The sequence below is a fragment of the Coenobita brevimanus genome, chromosome 4 (genome assembly GCF_032717465.1).
Source record: "Coenobita brevimanus isolate Jiangsu-jjx chromosome 4, ASM3271746v2, whole genome shotgun sequence".
NCBI lineage: Eukaryota > Metazoa > Arthropoda > Malacostraca > Decapoda > Coenobitidae > Coenobita > Coenobita brevimanus.
Window position 1 is genome coordinate 34,494,163 of NC_136957.1, and position 18,662 is coordinate 34,512,824.

At 42.5% G+C, this 18,662-nt stretch overlaps 1 protein-coding gene across 3 annotated transcripts; it reads left to right on the plus strand.

The window, feature by feature from the left end:
• The first annotated feature begins 1,014 nt into the window (after positions 1–1,014).
• On the plus strand, positions 1,015–10,476 carry Taz (tafazzin, phospholipid-lysophospholipid transacylase). Of its 3 annotated transcripts, XR_013896621.1 has the most exons (6): positions 1,015–1,163; positions 2,639–2,767; positions 3,085–3,233; positions 3,571–3,965; positions 8,846–9,307; positions 9,361–10,476. XR_013896621.1 is itself a non-coding variant. In XM_080269153.1 (5 exons), exons 1-5 carry the CDS (start codon positions 1,040–1,042, stop codon positions 10,105–10,107), a joined length of 819 nt encoding a protein of 272 aa, XP_080125279.1. In that variant the 5' UTR covers positions 1,015–1,039; the 3' UTR covers positions 10,108–10,476. The 3 variants fall into 3 exon arrangements, 2 of the variants coding, with proteins under 2 accessions (XP_080125279.1, XP_080125278.1); XM_080269153.1 differs by lacking the exon at positions 8,846–9,307 and having other exon boundaries at positions 10,086–10,476; XM_080269152.1 differs by lacking the exon at positions 9,361–10,476 and having other exon boundaries at positions 8,846–9,330.
• Positions 10,477–18,662: the final 8,186 nt, after the last annotated feature.

The window sequence follows — 18,662 nt, forward strand, 5'->3', positions numbered from 1 at the left end:
TTTGCGCTTTCCTTTTTCTTGTTTCCTCATGCAGAACTGCTTAGTTTATTCGATGTGTCCTTAAGCACACCAATTTGCCGTGCTCTTCCCTCATGCGTTGATTTTCACTTTTATTGACATTTTGGACGCAGTAATTCCCGCCTTGTTGACATCGGGGGTTTGAATGGGACAGGAGCAGTGTTGTCAATTAAGCGTACCTAAAATTACCACTGAGCTCTATAATATGGAGAGGCTATTTCCGCAGCGAGCATGTAGCTTTGGCCGTCACATTGAAACACCAACACTCGTCGCCTCCACCATGGCAAATTGGCAATGCAGTTGGATGAATGTTCTGAGCTTGCTGTTTCTGTTTCGCTGTTGCTTATATAAGCTAAGCAGTGGGCCATGGCAATATATTTTCCAAATTCATCAGCTGATTTCAAAAGCCGTGGGCGTCGGTGGTGTACTGTAGATAACATCAGCGCCGCCTTGGTACCCTGGCAGCTATTACACGAACTATATGGTGCTACCTATGAGAAAGCTTCTGCATATTATAGAGCTCTGATGTCTGATATACAAAACTACGTTATATTTAGCATAATTTTGCTAAGCTGGTAACACTGATGAAAGCACACTCGTCTTAATGGTTTGGTTTGTCTCGATATCCTCAAAATATGATTGATTGATTAACTGAAATATTTATATTATTCCTTTTTGTTGACCAGCTGAGTTGATATCTACATGAAGCCAATCATGTATGATAAGGGTTACGAACCCGCTGCCAGCATAGATTTCTTCACTTATGTTTGGTCGTCGAATACAATTAAATCATTAAGGCAAAGACAAATATAAGGGCAAAGTTTAACATTCTTTATAATTATTGCATTTTTTATTAGAATCATGCAATAAAAATTTCAATCAATCATGTAGTTTCTAACAATACCATGCCATTGTGGCGACTCTATTCATTGGTGTGAGGTGTTGTTGTTGTCTCTATGGCCGGTCAGGGGGCATGGCGGCGGACGGAGGGGCGGCTGTGGCCTCGGCTGCCCCAAGCAATATGGAGCTGAAACTAAGATACGGGTGGCCCTTCCCAGACATGAGGGACCCGCCGCCCCTGTCGTTCCGGCTAAAGAGCGGCATAGTGGTGCCGCTCGTGGGCACGTTCAGCAAAATACTGCTAAGTAAGTGAAGACAGGCTGGCCTGGTGTTGAGACGGGTCGGCCTAGGAAGAATTAAATTACGGAGAAACAACCTTATTACTCAACATATCAGACCAAATTTAACCTTACGTAGCAGCACAACCTGACCTGATCTAAGTCCCTTAGCCACAGGGATTCGTTGATATTTTCGTTTTCTGTTCACAGGCGATAATTATTAGCTGAAGACGAAGGGCTAAATCTATCTATCTATTTATAGCCCGACGCCTAATCCCGCAAAGGATGGCCGCATACAGTGGGAAAACTACGGTACCGAGTCATTCACAGGGCGCCAGTCATGTGCCCTAATGAAATTCACAGAGGGCCTAGTATAGTTTTGGGACTAGGTTAGCCCATTCACAATCACGGAAATTGAATTGTCATCTGGAGATAGCAAGAAAAATGAAAAAGTGTGTTTGGGCTAAAAGTGGCTCCATTCTGTCAGTTTTAATCTCCATTGTGACTGGTGAGCTGTAACAAGAGAGTTACAGTTAGGTATTGGTGCTGGTTACAAGGTGATATGGCACGGAAGGTGTATTTTATGTTATGGGTGTCGTAATATTTTCATAATGTGGGGATACTACAGAAAATAAGCATCAGAAGAGAATATTTCCATGTCACAATGCATGAACTTTGCCTGAAGGTTTTAGAGATTTGACATGGCTTTATTAAAACCCTTTTTGGCCTGAGACATTGTTTTATCTATCTGTCTGTCTACCCATCTATAGCCCAGTGCCTTAATCCTGTAAGGGGTGGCCACAAACAAATTGCCTCCATGTCACCCTGTCCCCTGCCATTCCACTGCCCTCCCCTCAGCTTACACCCCCTCCTCTCATATAGCTCTCCACTCCATCAGTCCATCTCATCCTTGTTCTCCCTTCTCCCCTCACACTCCTATATACCTCTCTACAGTACTTCATCCCTCCTTCTCATCTTCAGTCTCCCTCTCCCTCTCCCCACCTCTCTTGTGTACCCCTCTACTCCATCCCCCCCACCTTATCCTCTGTCTCCCCCTCACTTTCCCACCCCCTGTCTTCTATATCCCTCTAATCCATCCCTCCATCTTATGTTCAGTCTTCCTCTCCCTCTTTCCCCCTCTTTTATATACCTCTCTTCTCCATCCCTCCATTTCATCCTCAGTCTCCCCCTTCCTCTCCCACCCCCCCTCATACATACCTCTCTACTCCATCCCTCCATCTCATCCTTAGACTCCTTCTTCTTCTCTCCCCTCCCTCATATATACCTCTCTACTCCATCCCTCCATCTCATCCTTAGACTCCTTCTTCTTCTCTCCCCTTCCTCATACATACCTCTCTACTCCATCCTTCCATCTCATCCTTAGACTCCTTCTTCTTCTCTCCCCTCCCTCATATATACCTCTCTACTCCATCCCTCCATCTCATCCTCAGTCCCCCTTCCCCACTCCCCTGCTTGTTTTTGAATTGCATTAAATATTGCAGGTTGGTGTAACAGTGTGAGGGGCGAGAACATTGACCGGCTGACGAAGATGATTGGTGAGAGGCCTCCTGGTACGCCGCTCATCACTGTATCCAACCACTACTCCTGCATCGATGACCCGGCACTCTGGGGTTTGGATTTTTTTCACCATCGTACCTGTCATCTGCCTATCTACCTATCAGTCTGTGTATCTGTCTATTTATCTATCTATATCTATCTGTCTGTGTAAATATCTGTCTATCTAACTATTTATCTGTCTGTCTGTCTGTCAGTATCTGTCTATCTAACCATCTATCAGTCTATAGCCAGACACCTTAAACCTGTAATGGGTAGCCACAAGCGAATTGGCTCGAAGTTTGACTTACCAAATTTTCCATTTATAGTACTGTACTCTACTCCTCAGGGAAGCAGACCCATAGCTCCTACTGTATGTGTCCTATCCCGTCAGGTTTGTTGCGTTGGCGGGATCTGTGGAATGCCCGTAAGATGCGTTGGTCACCGGCGGCCCACGACATCGCCTTCACCCGCCGCATCTACAGCTGGTTCTTCAGTCACGGCAAATGTGTCCCCATCATACGAGGCCTCGGGGTGTACCAGGTGGGGGCACACACCTGGCTTGATTACCCTCCACCTGTGCAGTGTGATTAGTAACCCTTTCTGACTCTCCCTACGTGTTTAGTACGATTAGTAACCGTTTCATGAATTGGACAATCTTTTAAAAGTACAGTATTCTTGTTCATCATCATCATCGTCATCATCAGACTTTTCATTAGTTTTTCCTAGTATAACTTTTTTTTCCTGTTTTCTGGATGCTACCTCACCCCATCCAGAAGTGGGAAAAGAGGTCTGGGTGATAATGATGACGATGTTGATATGATGATGGAGACAATGACAACAGTTCGTGCTATTTTCTGCCATTTTTCCGACCCCACAGCAAGCGATGGACTTCCTGATCGAGCGTCTGCGTGAGGGTGCGTGGGTGCACGTCTTCCCCGAGGGCAAGGTCAACATGGGTCAGACCCGGATGCGGCTGAAATGGGGGGTGGGGCGGCTGATCTATGACTGCCCCATAACCCCGATCGTCCTCCCGTTCTATCACGTGGGGATGGACTTGGTGCTCCCAAATCAGCTCCCATACATCCCCCGGATTGGGAAGTGGGTGACAGTGGTGGTTGGGGAGCCGTTGGACTTCCGGGAGATGGTTCGGGAGATGAGGGAGCGAGGGGAAGGGGATGAGAAGGCCAGGAAGCGGATTACAGACGTGATCCAGGACGAGCTGAGCCGACTGAGGGACAGAGCGGAGGAACTGCATGCCAAGTTGGAGAAAAGGTGATAGAGGGAGAGAGGAGGAGGTAGGAGAGGAAAGTGGCTGAGGAAAGAGAGAGAGAGAGAGAAGGAAAGTGGTTGAGGAAAGGGAGAGAGTAGGAAAGTGGCTGAGGAAAGGAAGAGGGGAGGATGTGGGAGAAGAAAGTGATGGAGGAAAGAGTGAGGAGGATATAGCAGAGGAAAATGGCTGAGGAAAGGGAGACATTTGTAAGGTGATGGAGGAATGGAAGAAAAGAGGATGGTGATGGTGGGAGGGAGGAGGAAGGTAATCAAGGAAGGTGGTACGGAGGGAGAAAGGAGGAGAGAAGAGGAAAGAAGAGATGTAGAATAAAGGAGAGAGAGAGAAGAGAAGGCTGGAGGAAGGAAGGCAAAAAGAAAGTGAGGAGGAGGATAAAGGGAGGGAGGAGGAAAGATGATGGATGTCGTAAAGCTTGGTGAGAAAAAAAAAAAAGGGGGAGGAAAAGCATGAAGAATTTGCAAAGGGAGGAAATAAAGGAAAGAAGAGAGGGAGACAAGAGGATGTAGAACTTAGGAGAGAGAGAGAGGGGGAGGGGGAAATGGAAAAGAAAGGAAGAAAGGTTGGTGGATATGAAGGGAGAGAGAGAATTGGGAAAGAAGAATGGGATAATAGAAGAGAATGGGGAGAGAGAGAGAGAGTAGGAAAAGAAAAAGGAAAGAAAGGATGATAGAACAGAATGAAGAGAGAGACAGAGATGGAAAAGAAGAAGGGAAGAAAGAATGAAAGAAGAGACTGGAGAGAAAGAGAGATGGAAAAGAAGGAAGGATGGCAGCAGAGAAGAGATAGAGTTGGAAAGGAATGGAAGACAGGATGATAGAAGTGAATAGAGAAATTGGGAAAGTAGATAAAAATGGGAGGCAGGAGAATAACCCTGTAGATTTATAAAAAAAATTTGTAAATATTGCAGCCACCTTGGATACAGCGTTGGTTTATGTGGAATTATAGAGACAGTGTTTGGAAGTGAGGAGGTGAAAGAAGACACGGATGATTTGAGTTGCGATTAATTCCTGACTGTAGTTCTTTCACCGCAACTTGGTCCAGATTTTCATCCCTTAGCAGTTTATTTCACGTAGATTTATTCCTGACTATAGTTCTTTCACCTTAACTTGGCCCACAGTTTCATCCTGTAGCGGTTTGTTTCATGTAGGTCAGTGGCAGGAAAAGACGGATACTACATTTATTCATCCTTTCCACAGCACTTCTTGATAATTAGCATATATTCTAGTGTTACTCTCGTTACAACTCAGCATTCAAGATGGAGTGATGGCAGTTTTAGGCCAAGTTAAAGTAAAAAGGGTATAGTTTAACCAGCAGTCAGTGAGGTGTGATCTACATTTTCTTTATATATATATATATATATATATATATATATCTATCTATCTATATATATATATATATATATATATATATATATATATATATATATATATATATATATATATATATATATATATATATATATTTATATATATATATATATATATATATATATATATATATACATGTGTATATATATATATATATATATATATATATATCTATCTATCTATTGCCAGACGCCTCAATCCCGTTTGGGGTGGCCACAAACAAATCGCCTCCAAGTCGCCCTGTCCCCCGCCATTTCACTGCCCTGCTCCCAACTCACACCCCCCTCTCTCATATACCTCTCTACCCCATCCCTCCATCTCATCCTCGGTCTCCCCCTCCCTCTTCCTCCCTCCACCTCACTCACATACACTCTCTTCATCAGTCTTTCACCCTCCATCCTCTCCACATGGCCAAACCACCTTAGTGTGTTCCTCATAACGCTTCCTATCACATCCACATCAACACCACAACGCTCCTTTATATCTTCATTCATCAGCCTGTCTCTCCTATATATATATATATATATATATATATATATATATATAGGCTTTTTTTTTTTTTTTTTTTTTTTTTTTTGAGTCGGCCCATATTTGCATCAGGTAAGGAAGCTTCATAACACCATTTCCCAAGTGATTTATTTTGCCTGTTATACTCTTACTGTCCTCTTCTTTGTCATGTAAATTATTCTAATATCACCTCACTTTACACACACAGCATACAAAGGGATATTAACCAGCCATATCTAAAACTAAATCACAAAGGGAGAGGTGTTAGGGAGCTTCCTTAACTGACAAGTATAAGAACTTTTGGCTTTTAGTTCCTCTGATACTATACCCTATTCACTTTAAATTGGCGTAAAATTGCTATTTCACCATCGTCCATTCTGTGCTGCAACAAGAGATTAACACTACTGTAGAATGTGGTGCTGGTCATGAAGAAGTGCTGTGAAAGAGGTGTAGAGCTGTAGCATTGTCATTTCTGCCACTGAGCTGCATGACATAGCAAGAAAAGGACAAAGCTCTCTGCCTAGTTAAAATGAACAGAATATAATTAGTATAAATCTGTTCATTTGTGCCGTCTTATAACATTGTCTTTTTCTGCCACTAACCTACATGAAAAAAAAGCTAGAAAAAAACAAAATCTGCCTGGTTGAAGTGAACGGAGTATAGACAAAAGTAAATCTGTGTCAGTTGTCATCCACCTCCCTCCCGCTTCTTTTAAAATGTCTCTACAGTGTTCAGAAAGTTCAAAACAATATTAATTTAGTACAAGAAGCAAAACTAGATATGTATAATGTGGTTGTAGATGAGTTTAGTGAGATAATTGTGTAGTTTGAATTTAGACAGTATGAAAATTTAAATAATGTAATTGAAAACCTACCAGTGTGTGTATAAGATAAAATGACAGATGTGTGAAAAGTGTTACATATAAATAGTGGTAAAATTATTAATGAACGTGGAAATTGTGTTAAATGAATTTATCTATCTATCTCCCTTTCCTTGGGGGAAGCAGCCTAGGTATATAGATAGATAGATCAATCTATAGCCAGATGCCATAATCCTGTAAGAGGTGGCCATATGACTTTGAGTTGGTTGTTTTATGGGGAGGGGCACTAACCCTCCGCCAACCCGCTTGCTGACACATAGGGAACACGTATGGGTTGGTTATATGGTTACCACCCAGTGTTGTAAATGGTTTCGTGGCTTACAGGAAACCATTAGGCTTGTCACTCAATGTAAAGCCACCTGGGAAGGACAGAAGAATAATAAAAAGTAACAGGAAAGATGGGAGAAATAGGAAGAGAAGAAGACAGACAGGAAGGAAAGAAGAGTAATAAAAAGTGACAGGAAAGTTGGGAGAAATAGGAAGATAGGAGGGCAGACAGAAAGGAAAGAAGAGTAATAAGAAGTGACAGGAAAAGATGGGAGAAATAGGAAGAGAGGAGGGCAGATAGAAAGGAAAGAAGAGTAATAAAAAATGAGAGGAAAGATGGAAGGTGTTATTTCTTGTAATTTTGGTGATGCTGGCAACTGATTTTGTTTGACTGGTATTAAGGTGACAGGAACACCTCAGGCCACGTCTTGCTTTCAAACGGTGGAAGATCAGAGAGAAGAAAGTAAACTAACACAGCATACTTAACACCCGGTATCTCTCATCACGTATACCCATGATGCTCTGTAGTGTTGTAACTGATGAAACACAAAGGCGAGGGAGAGAGAGCAGTGAAATTAGTGTTGGAGCCAGGATTGTTATTATTTCCGTCACACTTTTATCAATGTAGTCCAAGTTTTATGAGTATGGAGAGGATCTAACTCCACACTGAAAGGTTAGACATAAATATTTGCTGTGTTAGAAACCGTATTGAAAGTTAGAAATATTTGTTGTGTCCTTCACTGCGGTCTCTGTCTTTTTTAATTTGAATAACAGTGTAGGGGTGGTGAAAATTAGAAAAAAATGCTGTCAGTCTATCTATCTATCTATGTCTGTCCATCTGTCTATCTAACTGTGTCTGTCTACCTATCAGTGCATCTGTGTATAGCCAGATGCCATAATCCTGAAAAGGAGTGGCCACAAACAAAACTTCTCCATGTTGCCCTGTCCCCTGCCATTTCATTGCCCTCCCCCAGCTGACAACCCCCTCTCATATACCTCTCCACTCCATCCCTCCATCTCATCCATGGTCTCCTCCTCCCTCTCCCCACTCCACCTCACTGACATACAATACACTCTTCTCATTAGTCTCTCACTCTCCATCCCCCCCCAAGTTACACTCCCCCTCTCATATACTTCTCTACTGTATCCCTCCATGTCATCCTCTTTTCCCCCCCTCCTTCTCTCCCCTCCATATCACTCACTCTCCTTGTTAGTCTCTCACTCCATCCCTTCATCTCATCTCTTTTTCCCTGCCTCCACTTCATTCACTCTCCTTGTTAGTTTCTCACTCCATCCCTTCATCTCATCTCTTTTTCCCCGCCTCCACTTCATTCACTCTCCTTGTTAGTTTCTCACTCCATCCCTCCATCTCATCCTCTTTTTCCCCCTCCACTTCACTCACTCTGCTTTAGTCTCTCATTCCATCCTCTCCACATGTCCAGACCGCCTCAATATAATTCTCCCAACACTTTCTGCCGTGGTATTTGCTGCGTGTTTTTGGCAACGTTTGTACTCTATTGCCAGTATAGTAGCCGTTAGTGACCTCTTAAGTCCCATTGTGTAGTTTTCTGTTATATGTTTGCTATTTGCTTATGATTATTTTTGGCGTGGTGTTTAGTGAGGAGTGTGTGACCAATTAGAGATGCTGTTCATTATTCTCCCAGTATCATTATTTATCTATTTATTTAGGTATTTATTTTTTGCCTTGCTTTCTGGGACTTCATAATTCATCCGCTGTGTTCTTATTATTTATTTAGTTAGTTAGTTAGTTTATTATATTTTTTCGCTGCCTTCCGGACCCTGTCTTACGTATGAGTAAGCAACCGGATGTTTTTTCACCCAGGCAGCTGTGGTCTTCCTATGGTTAAGTGCCCCCCTGCCTCACGGTGGCCCTGTCGGAAGAGCACAGTCACGTGTAAAGCAAGTCTCTTTGATCTTGGTGGTAAAGTCCTTGGTGGTGTTTTAGGCTTAGCAGCATCTGGTGATTTGTTGGCGTATCTTGAACATATAGAAACATTTGCTTCAGCTTTAGGGGCACAGGATACGGTGGGAAATGTTCATCATAAGTTGCTGGTAATATTGTCACACATGAATGAAATGGGCACCAACTGAACAATTTTTGGATTTCTTAGAAAAATTGGATGATAGAATTATTGTTTTCACCATCTCTTCTTAAGGAACAGGGAGGGAGTTGAGGGACATTTGTATAACTAGGCAGTGTAGCAGCTTGGTTATATCAGTGCCACCACATGAAGGCATCCCCCAGCACCTGAATCACCATTAACACAGTCAAACAACATATTAGGTCCAGTTGCCTATCACATTTATCTGTCTGTCTATAGTCAAACAACATATTAGGTCCAGTTGCCTATCACATTTATCTGTCTGTCTATAGCCAGATACCATAATCCTGTAAGGGGTGGCCACAAACAAATCGCCATGTCACCATCCCTGACATTTCACTCCCCTGTCCCCACCTCGCATCCCCCCTTTCTCATATACCTCTACACTCCATCCCTTCATCTCATTTTCGGTCTCCCCCTCCACCTCACTCATATATAGGGTTGGGCAAAAATCAGTTTCTGCAGTTCTGAGAAAACTACCTCAAAATCTGTTCCCAGTTTGGGAACTGGTTCCCATGATTCAATTCCACGGACAACTGACTGACACTGCAGCACAGGGAGGGTGTACTGATGTCTGACTTGGTGCTATTGGGTTGGTGGTGGTTGGCAGTGGTCAGCAGCCTGCCTCACACTTACTTGTTCAGTGTCTCCCTCAGTTGCTGACAATATTTTCTTAATTATCAGTTTTAATTTTATAACAGAGACCTGTATCTCTGTTATGTGTGTGTGTGTAGTATTACACAGCTGCATGATTACAATGCTTTAGAAGTATTATTTTTTTTAAGGAAAGTAGATTTTTGTAAAAAAAAAAAATGATTTTCATTGTTTAAAAAAAAAATTTTTTTGCCTTTCAAAGAAATAAGGAATAAACATCTTTCATATTTTCTGAATTGTGTTGTATTCCTAAAATGTAAATGTTTAATGCATATCGTGTTGATATTTTATATGCTGTCCTTCCAGGCCTCCAAGACAGCAGGGATGACATGCCAGAGATGAGAGATTATTGAATATTGTTAGCCATCCTGTCAGGCACGAGGGAGGACTTTTAGTTGCACTGCCCTCCGTAACTATAACACATTATTTGTGTACAGTACTTCTGGAATCGATTCTAGTGATTCCATTGGCACTAAGAATGGAGATTGTCGATTCCAGTTTTATCGATTCTTGCCCAGCCCTTCTCATATACACTCTCCTCATTAGTCTCTCTCTCCATCTTCTTCACAGTGAATATCTAACTGAATTACACATGTTCATAGTTGTATTTCAATTTTGTGTTGGTTTTATACCGTGTGCTTTGATACCTTATATATACCAAACTGTATTTATTTTTTACCCATAATAAACAAGAGATTACCATGAAAAAAAGTACTTTGTTTACCTTTCGTTCAGTCCAGCGGCCATGTCCCCTCGCTGCATCAACTTTTTTTTTCTTTCTTTCTTTTTTTTCCCCAGTACAAGGAAGAAGTCAATATACAGTAAACACTCACCTTACCCTACCCCACTACACCAGATATTAGATTTAACAGACACTTTGAGGGTCTGAGACAAACAATTGGACAACCTGAGTCTCCATCTATCTATCTATAGCCAGATGCAATTATGGCATACTGAACACCACCCATTAAATGTGAAAAACCACACTGACATACCAGGCAATTGTGGGCCCACCAGAGAGATTGATAAGTACAGTAGATAGATAGATAGATTTTACTGACCACAAGTACAAGAAGACAAGACACTGATTTCCTGTATTTCCTACTTCCTATGATCTCCAGTCTTTCAAACACAGTGTGTCCAGGCATCTCGAAATGAACAGATCTTGAATTTGGTCTCTTTTTTTATTGTTTTTGTTTTTTTCTTGGAAGGAATGGTTTGCAGGCTCCTGGCCTTTGGTTCCTTCTTCCTGGCATAAAAAAAAGAAAGAAAGAAAATTTAACACACCTGTATATGTTCTGTTACCTGGGGTGTGTTGCAGGCTGACCAGATTGCTTCCTTTGTGTGGGGTGACTCAGAATGCAATCACCAACGCCGGCTGTGGTTTTTCTCACCTTCCCACTGTCATGATTCCTGAGTTATCATACAAGGCTATAGCAATACTGTACTGTGCTAGTCATGAGGAAGTGCTATGAAAGTGGTATGAAAGTACAGGCCAAGTTAGTGTAAAGTGGGTACAGTTTTTATTTTTAGTACTAGAATATGCTGTTTCACTTATTTATTTTGCATTATGTTCATGAAATCCAACTAGGGAGGGACCATCAGACTTACCAGATTATTGGCTTAATCAGATCAGGCTTCCCCTAATTGATCCGATATTGAGAGGATTTTCTGTATAAAGGAGTTGTTTGGTAAGGCAAAGGTAGTTGATATAGCCAGAGTTGGGTTTCGTGAGGTTCAGTATAGACAGGGTTTACATTATTTCTTATTCAATTTTTGTGTATTATATCCATTCACGAGCCAGGAAACCATTTATGACGCTGGGTGGTAACCGTATAACTAACTCATACGTTTTCCCTGTGTCAACAAATGGGTTGGTGGAGGGTTAGTGCCCCTCCCTGTAAAACAACTAACCCAAAATAAATGGCCACCTTTACCGTATTATGGCATCTGGCTATAGATAGATAGATGCTTTTTATTTCTTATTTAATTTTGTGCTTATTTTATCCTTTCACTCTGATGACACAAGTTTTGCTGTATTCTTGGCTTCACCACACCATTTTATTTAGCTTTGGAGAAACTCTTTAAACTGGAGAGGTTAGGTTGCCTTCATTTAGCCCTGCATTACAAGAGAGCTGGGGGGAGAGTAGCATAATGGTGGGGGACAGGGCAAAATGGAGGTGATTTGTTTGTGGCCACCTCTTATGGGATTAATGTGTCTGGTTATAGACAGATAGGTAGATTGCAAAAGGTATCCCAGGAGTTAAGTAAAAATCTTTGTAGGCAGCAATAATACATCACTGATAAGTAAATAAATAAATGCAATAATTGAAATAAATAAATCTGTTTGATGTTAAGAATATACTGTACTCTTAGGACACAACTTGGCCTAATGTTGCCATCTCTCTATCTCATACGCTGAGTGGTGACTGTAGATAAGCACTAGAATATGTTGCTAGTCATGAAGAAGTGCCATGGAAAGGATGTAGTGCCCTAACATTGTCTTTTTCTGCCACTAGTCACAAGGAAGGGCTGTGGACAGGATGTAGAGCTGTAGCATTGTCTTTTTCTGCCACTAGTCACAAAGAAATGCTATGGAAAGGATGTAGAGCCCTAACATTGTCTTTGCCACTAATCACAAAGAAGTGCTATGGAAAGGATCTATAACTGTAATATTGTCTTTCTGCCACTGAGCTACATGAAATAAGCTGCTAAAGGATGAACATCTGGACCAAGTTAAGGTAAAAGGTTGTAAAAAATATCAGGATTGAAGAGGTTAAGGGAGTTTCTGTATTAAGTATCCAGTAATTCAGAGTTGTTTTATTTAACCTCTTTTTCAGTTGCCTTATTCATTTTAACCAGGCTGTTGCTGTCCTGTGTTTACTCAAACTTGTCCCTTATTTTCATCCTTTTGTAGCTTATTTTACAAAGTTTAGTGGCAGAAAAAGACAGTGTTACAGCTCCACATCCTTTCCATAGCACTTCCTTGTGACTAGCATCATATTCTAGTGTTAACCTATTGCTATAATTCAGCATTCAAGATAGGTATATGGAAATTTTAGTTCAGGCTGGAGTAAAAAGTTCTGTATAAACAATATTGCACTGCATATAGAAAGGATCTCTCGCTTTCTCCTTAGCCAAAAGAGAGAGAAATAAAATAAAAGGGACGTCATGCTTGTAATTAGTTTTAAAAATGGTGCTATGTAAACAATCATTGTAAAGTACATATAAATCCCTATAAATTGTAAGTGTTAACAGTTTAGGAATTTTTAAATTTTCCCTTGATATATTTATTTACTGCAAATAATCCCTGTACCAAATAGATATTGTATGTATAGATAGGCTTGTGAGGTGGAGCTAGGATTCCAAGGGCATGATTTATAGATAAGTGTGGGGCCCATCACACTGAACATGCCATAAATAGGCCTCCCGTCTCTTATGTTGCCTCTTGCTTCTGGATCCTGCCTAACTCCATCTTCAATTGAGGTAAAGCTTGAGCACAATGAATATGGCATCAGTTTGTACAATATATCATAAGTACATAATCAGTGCAGTAATTTGAGGCTGCAATAACAAATATATATATATATATATATATATATATATATATATATATATATATATATGTGTGTGTGTATTTGTTATTGCAGCCTCAAATTACTGCACTGATTATGTACTTATGATGTATTGTGCAACATCACAGCTGAAGTTCATTGTATTTTATAACTAGTTTGAGTTGAAATGGAGTTCCCCCGAGCTAAGCCCTGTATTGGACTATATAGCCCCGCCAGGGTTACAGGAGGGAGCTACCCCTCCCGGCACGGCAGACCGGGCGAGGCTCGAACTTGCAATCCCCCGATCACAAGTCCAGTGCGCTACCACTGTGCTACCGCGCCCCCCCCCCCAGTTTGAGTTGAAATACTGTAATGTCTGCTGCTGATCCCTTCACCCCTGCAGTTACGACGATGTTATTCTTGCCACCACCAAAAAAATATTATTTGATACCTGTAGAAAGTATTTAGTTTGATTAACCCCCTGCTCTGGCAGCTTGTCCCACACGCAGCCTAGGAGGAATATTCTATCTATCTATCTATCTATAGCCCGACGCCCTAATCCCGCAAAGGGTGGCCGCAGACAAAACGCCTCCAAGTCACTCTGTCACCCACCATTTGACTCCCCTCCCACAGTGAATATATATTTTTCCCAGTTTGAGTGCTCCCTACGTATTAAGTGGGGTTGGTGGAGGATTAGTGCCCCTCCCTATAAAACAATAAACTTTAAGCCTTGGCTACCCCGCTTCTGGGATACATGGCGTCTGGCAATGAATGAATGAATGAGTCTGGCAGTAACAGGGATAAAATTGCCCTTTGCTGAAAACTTTAATGGAGGCAATTTGTCTTATTTATGATGCAATACAGACAAACTGATGAGGAAGGGATGGTAAATCAAACCAATATTGTAAGGCATTCATATATTTACACAAAATAGAACTTCTTGAAAAAATACAATACCAGTATTTTCACATCAATAATGTAAACAGTCATTCAGCAATGTAGCATCCTATTCCTGTTCACGAAATATATTCTGCTGCTGAAAACAAGATAGTTTATAAACGAGTCCTTCCCAGGCTTACTAATTATCATCACCAAGTTATGTCCCACTCATTAAAGGAAGAGGTAGGATCAGAAAACAAAAAAAATTTACTATTCGTTAACTTTAGAATACCGTCAGTAGGATCATCTCATGTAAAACTTCACTGTTCTTCAAAGTCACATACATGTTCATATTTTGAGTGGCACAGGAGGCTTCACACTACCTCTTCCAGAGTGATTTATTTTGCATATTACACCTTATTCCTTTATCATGTTCATTATACAATTTTAATATCAATAGTTTCCATGAGTAACAAACAAGAGGATTTCCAAGGTGTCAAGTGTAATATATCACCAAGGAGGAGGTATTAAGAAAGTTCCACAGACACCCAGCATCCTACTTGTCTCCTGCATCACCACAATCGAATCACCTCACAAGTAGCTGTGGATCCAGGTGCGTTTGTCCTCATCAGCTGGGGAGAGCAAATCATCCACATCCTCGTTGTCTGTCACATCCCCAGAATCTTCATCCTTTGCAGTCTGGGTCGTCTTCTGGGCTTTCTTCTTCTGTCTGGTCATGCCCAGTTGCCGTAGCTCCTTCACCAGCATGTCCATCTCTGCTTTGGTGTTCAGGTCTTTCAAAGCATCGTTCATATCGTTCATGTCCACTTTGACTTCACTGGTGGCGTCTTTAAAAGCATTCATCTCCGCAGCGCTGGCAGCCTGTGCACCAGTGTGTTGTTCTCCGCTTGGGCTGCCCTCTAGTTTGTTCTGTTCATCGCTTGAGCCGGTTACTGGATTCCTTTGTTCTATTGTGTCGCCCTCTGGTGAGCTTACGGTGCCCACTGGATTGTTTTGCACTTCACTTAAGCCACCCTCTGGAACGTTCACCATGTTCAGTTGACCTGCACCTACAATATTAAGTCCAGGGGTCTGACTGCCGGGGAAAGTGTCAGTTGCAGCGTCTGTGTTGATGATACCGGCATCCACTGCAACACCAGGGTCAATCGTCTCTGAGTCGACTGCAAAATCTGAGTCGGGTGCAAGAACGTCCGAGTCGCTCAGGTCAGTGTCAGCCTCATCATCCGACTCGCTGGTGTCTGTGTCGTCGAGGTAATCTGCGTCTGCTGCGACATCCGACTCGCTGGTGTCTGTGTCGTCGAGGGAATCTGCGTCTGCTGCGACATCCGACTCGCTGGTGTCTGTGTCTTCTAAAATAACATCCGAATCGGCAGTATCAGTGTCAGGGGCTGGGTCAGAGTCAGTGGTTTCTGTGTCAGCGGCAGCATCAGAGTCAGTGGTTTCTGTATTAGCTTCAAGGGCAGAGTCAGCATCATCATCAGCGGCAAAGTCTGACTCGGTGCTTTCTGTGTCGGCAGCAAAATCATCCGAGTCCCTGGCTCTTCTGTCTGCTTCAATATCTTCATCAGCCTCACCTGCTTCTGTGTCAGCTTCATCTGAGTCGGTGGTGTCTGTGTCAGCGGCAAAATCTGAGTCACTGGTATCTACATCAGCTTCATAACCTTCGTCAGCCTCGGTGTCAGGAACTCTTGTGTCTGCATCTGGTGCAAAGTCAACTTCATCTGTGTCTCCGTCAGCCTCTAAAGCCTCCCAGTCAGTGGTCTTTGTGTCAGCAGCGGCATCAGACTCTCTGGTGTTTGAGTCAGCAATATCTTCCTCGTCAGAATCAATTTCATCGGTCAGGTACCTTTCCCAGCCACTCAGCTCAGCCATTTCCCCCTCCTCATCGTCAGAATCCGTCGTATCCGCCTCCATCTCGTCGTAATACAAGCCGGTGTCTCCATCTGCCGCATTATCCATCTCAATGGTCTCACTGTCTCCGAACTCATTCAGTGGGTTGTCATTCTCCGCCTCCTCAGCAGTGTGGGTGTCAGCGCTGGTGTCAGCAGCTTCATCGTCATGTGCGGTGTCCTCAGAATATGTCACCTGGATCTGGGGCAGGCTTCTCTTGGGCTCGTCACTGCTGCGAGCTTCCTTGGATCTGCAACATTATTATTATTGTTTTTATTATAATTTTTTGTGGTACTGTTAGTAGTACTGTATTATTATCTGTCTTATCTATCTATAGCCAGATGCCATAATCCCGTAAGGGGTGGCTGTTGTCTCTGGGTTACAGTACAGGTAGTTGTTGTAAGGGGAGGGGCACTAAGAGTCAGCCATTTATCCTGGACTTTGACACTAGCAACAATGGTATTGGCGGAGTCTTGTCACTGAAGAAGGACGAAAAAGAGTGTGTGGTGGCGTATGACAAAAAGGTCAGTCCACTGGAATGGAACTACTGTGTGACTTGTAAGTAGCCCTTGGCAGTGATGAAGAGCCCTGATTTCTTCCATCCCTATTTGTATGGGTCATACTTCATTATCAGAACAGACCATGCAGCACTCGAGTAGCTGAAGACCTCCACCAACCCACTTGCTGACACACAAGAAACACATATGGGTTAGTCATATGGTTACCACCCAGCGCAGTAAATGGTTTTCTGGCTTATATGAAACCATTTGGCTTGTCACTCAATGTTATGCCACCTGAAAAGGAAATAAGAATAATAAAAGTGGAAGGAAAGATGGGAGAAACAGGAAGAGAGGAGGACAGACAGAAAAAGAATGATAAAGGTGAAGGAAGAAGTAGGCAGCACATCATCACGTGAGTGGATGATGATTGCCGCCAACTACCACATTATTATCACCCAAACCTGATTCAGAGCTCAGTAAAAAATGTGATGTAAAAGAGAGAAAGACTCATTCATCCACTTGCCCACCAAACAAACCTTTCACCTGAGAGAGAGAGAGAGAGAGAGAGAGAGAGAGAGAGAGAGAGAGAGAGAGAGAGAGAGAGAGAGCACTTTCCTCCGTCCACTTACCCACCAAACAATCCTTTCACTTTACTGAACATATCGGCCAGTCTTGAACCTCTGGCCTGAGCATCATGGCTGTGTTGCTGATGCTGCCACGACACAGCACACAGCACCAGCAGCGTCAGCACCGGAACCACCCTGTTATGTAACGTTACATTAGTGTCGTGATGAGGGGAGCCTTCATGTGGTGGCACTGATATAACTGGGCGGTGGATCTGCCTGGATATACAAATGTTCCTCAACTCCATCCCTATCCCCCTGAAGAGAGGATGGTGGTGGGCTGCAGGAGAGGGGCAACTTCAGCCTGCAGTCCACTGGGTTAACATTAGATGAGCTGGGGTTACTACTACTACACATTATTATCATTATTATTATTATTATTATTACCACCACCACTACTACTACTATTACCATTACAACTACTGCCACTACTACAACTACCGTACTATTACTATTACTACTACTATCATTATTACTAGTACCACTACTACTACTGTGTTGTTCTGGACCCAGGCTCATTTGAAACGTGAACCCAGTGTACTACAGGTTTTTAACTGCCCCTCTGTACTCCACCATCCCCCTTCCGGGGGATAGGGAAGTAACTGCGCGGCGTCTGCATAACAAGGCAGTGGAGTTGCCTGGTTATATCAGTGCCACCGCCTGAAGGCGTCCCTCTCCTGTACATTGGTGGCCAATCGAGTTATATAAGTTTTAGTCGCATTTTTTCCCAGTAAATCAATTTTTTGAGCCATACATTTAACTATAACGGGTTCTGTATGTCTTGTCTGTCAGTCTGTCACTTTATTAATCTCATCCATTAGTTCCTTTGCTTCCACCTGGCCCAGGGTTTCGTCCTTTTGAAGCTATATGTGCTTATTTTCGTCCTTTTGCAGCTTTTGCACTAATCTCAATGACAATAAGGCAATGCCGTGGCTCACATCCTCTCCACAGCACTTCTTCGTGATCAGCATTGTAATCTTGCGCTGAATTCGTTACAACTCAGTGGCCAAAATGGAGACGGCTAATTTTGACAAAGACGAAAGGTGTTACTTCTCAGGATGCATAAGGTAGGCTGCACTGATTCCTAAGTTCGTCGATAATTTGCAAGAATAAAGTGGAAGAATTAAAGAACAAGAAAAGTTATCTGGTACAAGTGGTCAAAATCCCAATAATCTGTGGCAAGAGATTAACAGGATGGTGCTAATCACGAAGAAGTGCTAGGATGTAACTCAGAGCCGTATTACCTTTACACTGAGCCATGAAAAGCAAGCTGAAAAACACGAAAATCTCCGCCATGTTATAAGTGAACGAAGTATTGTCACCTCTGGCTAAATAACACTGGTATAAATTCAAATATTTTAAAATCCTGCTACTACTACTCCATTCATGTCCAAGTATACATGGAAACTCATTCAT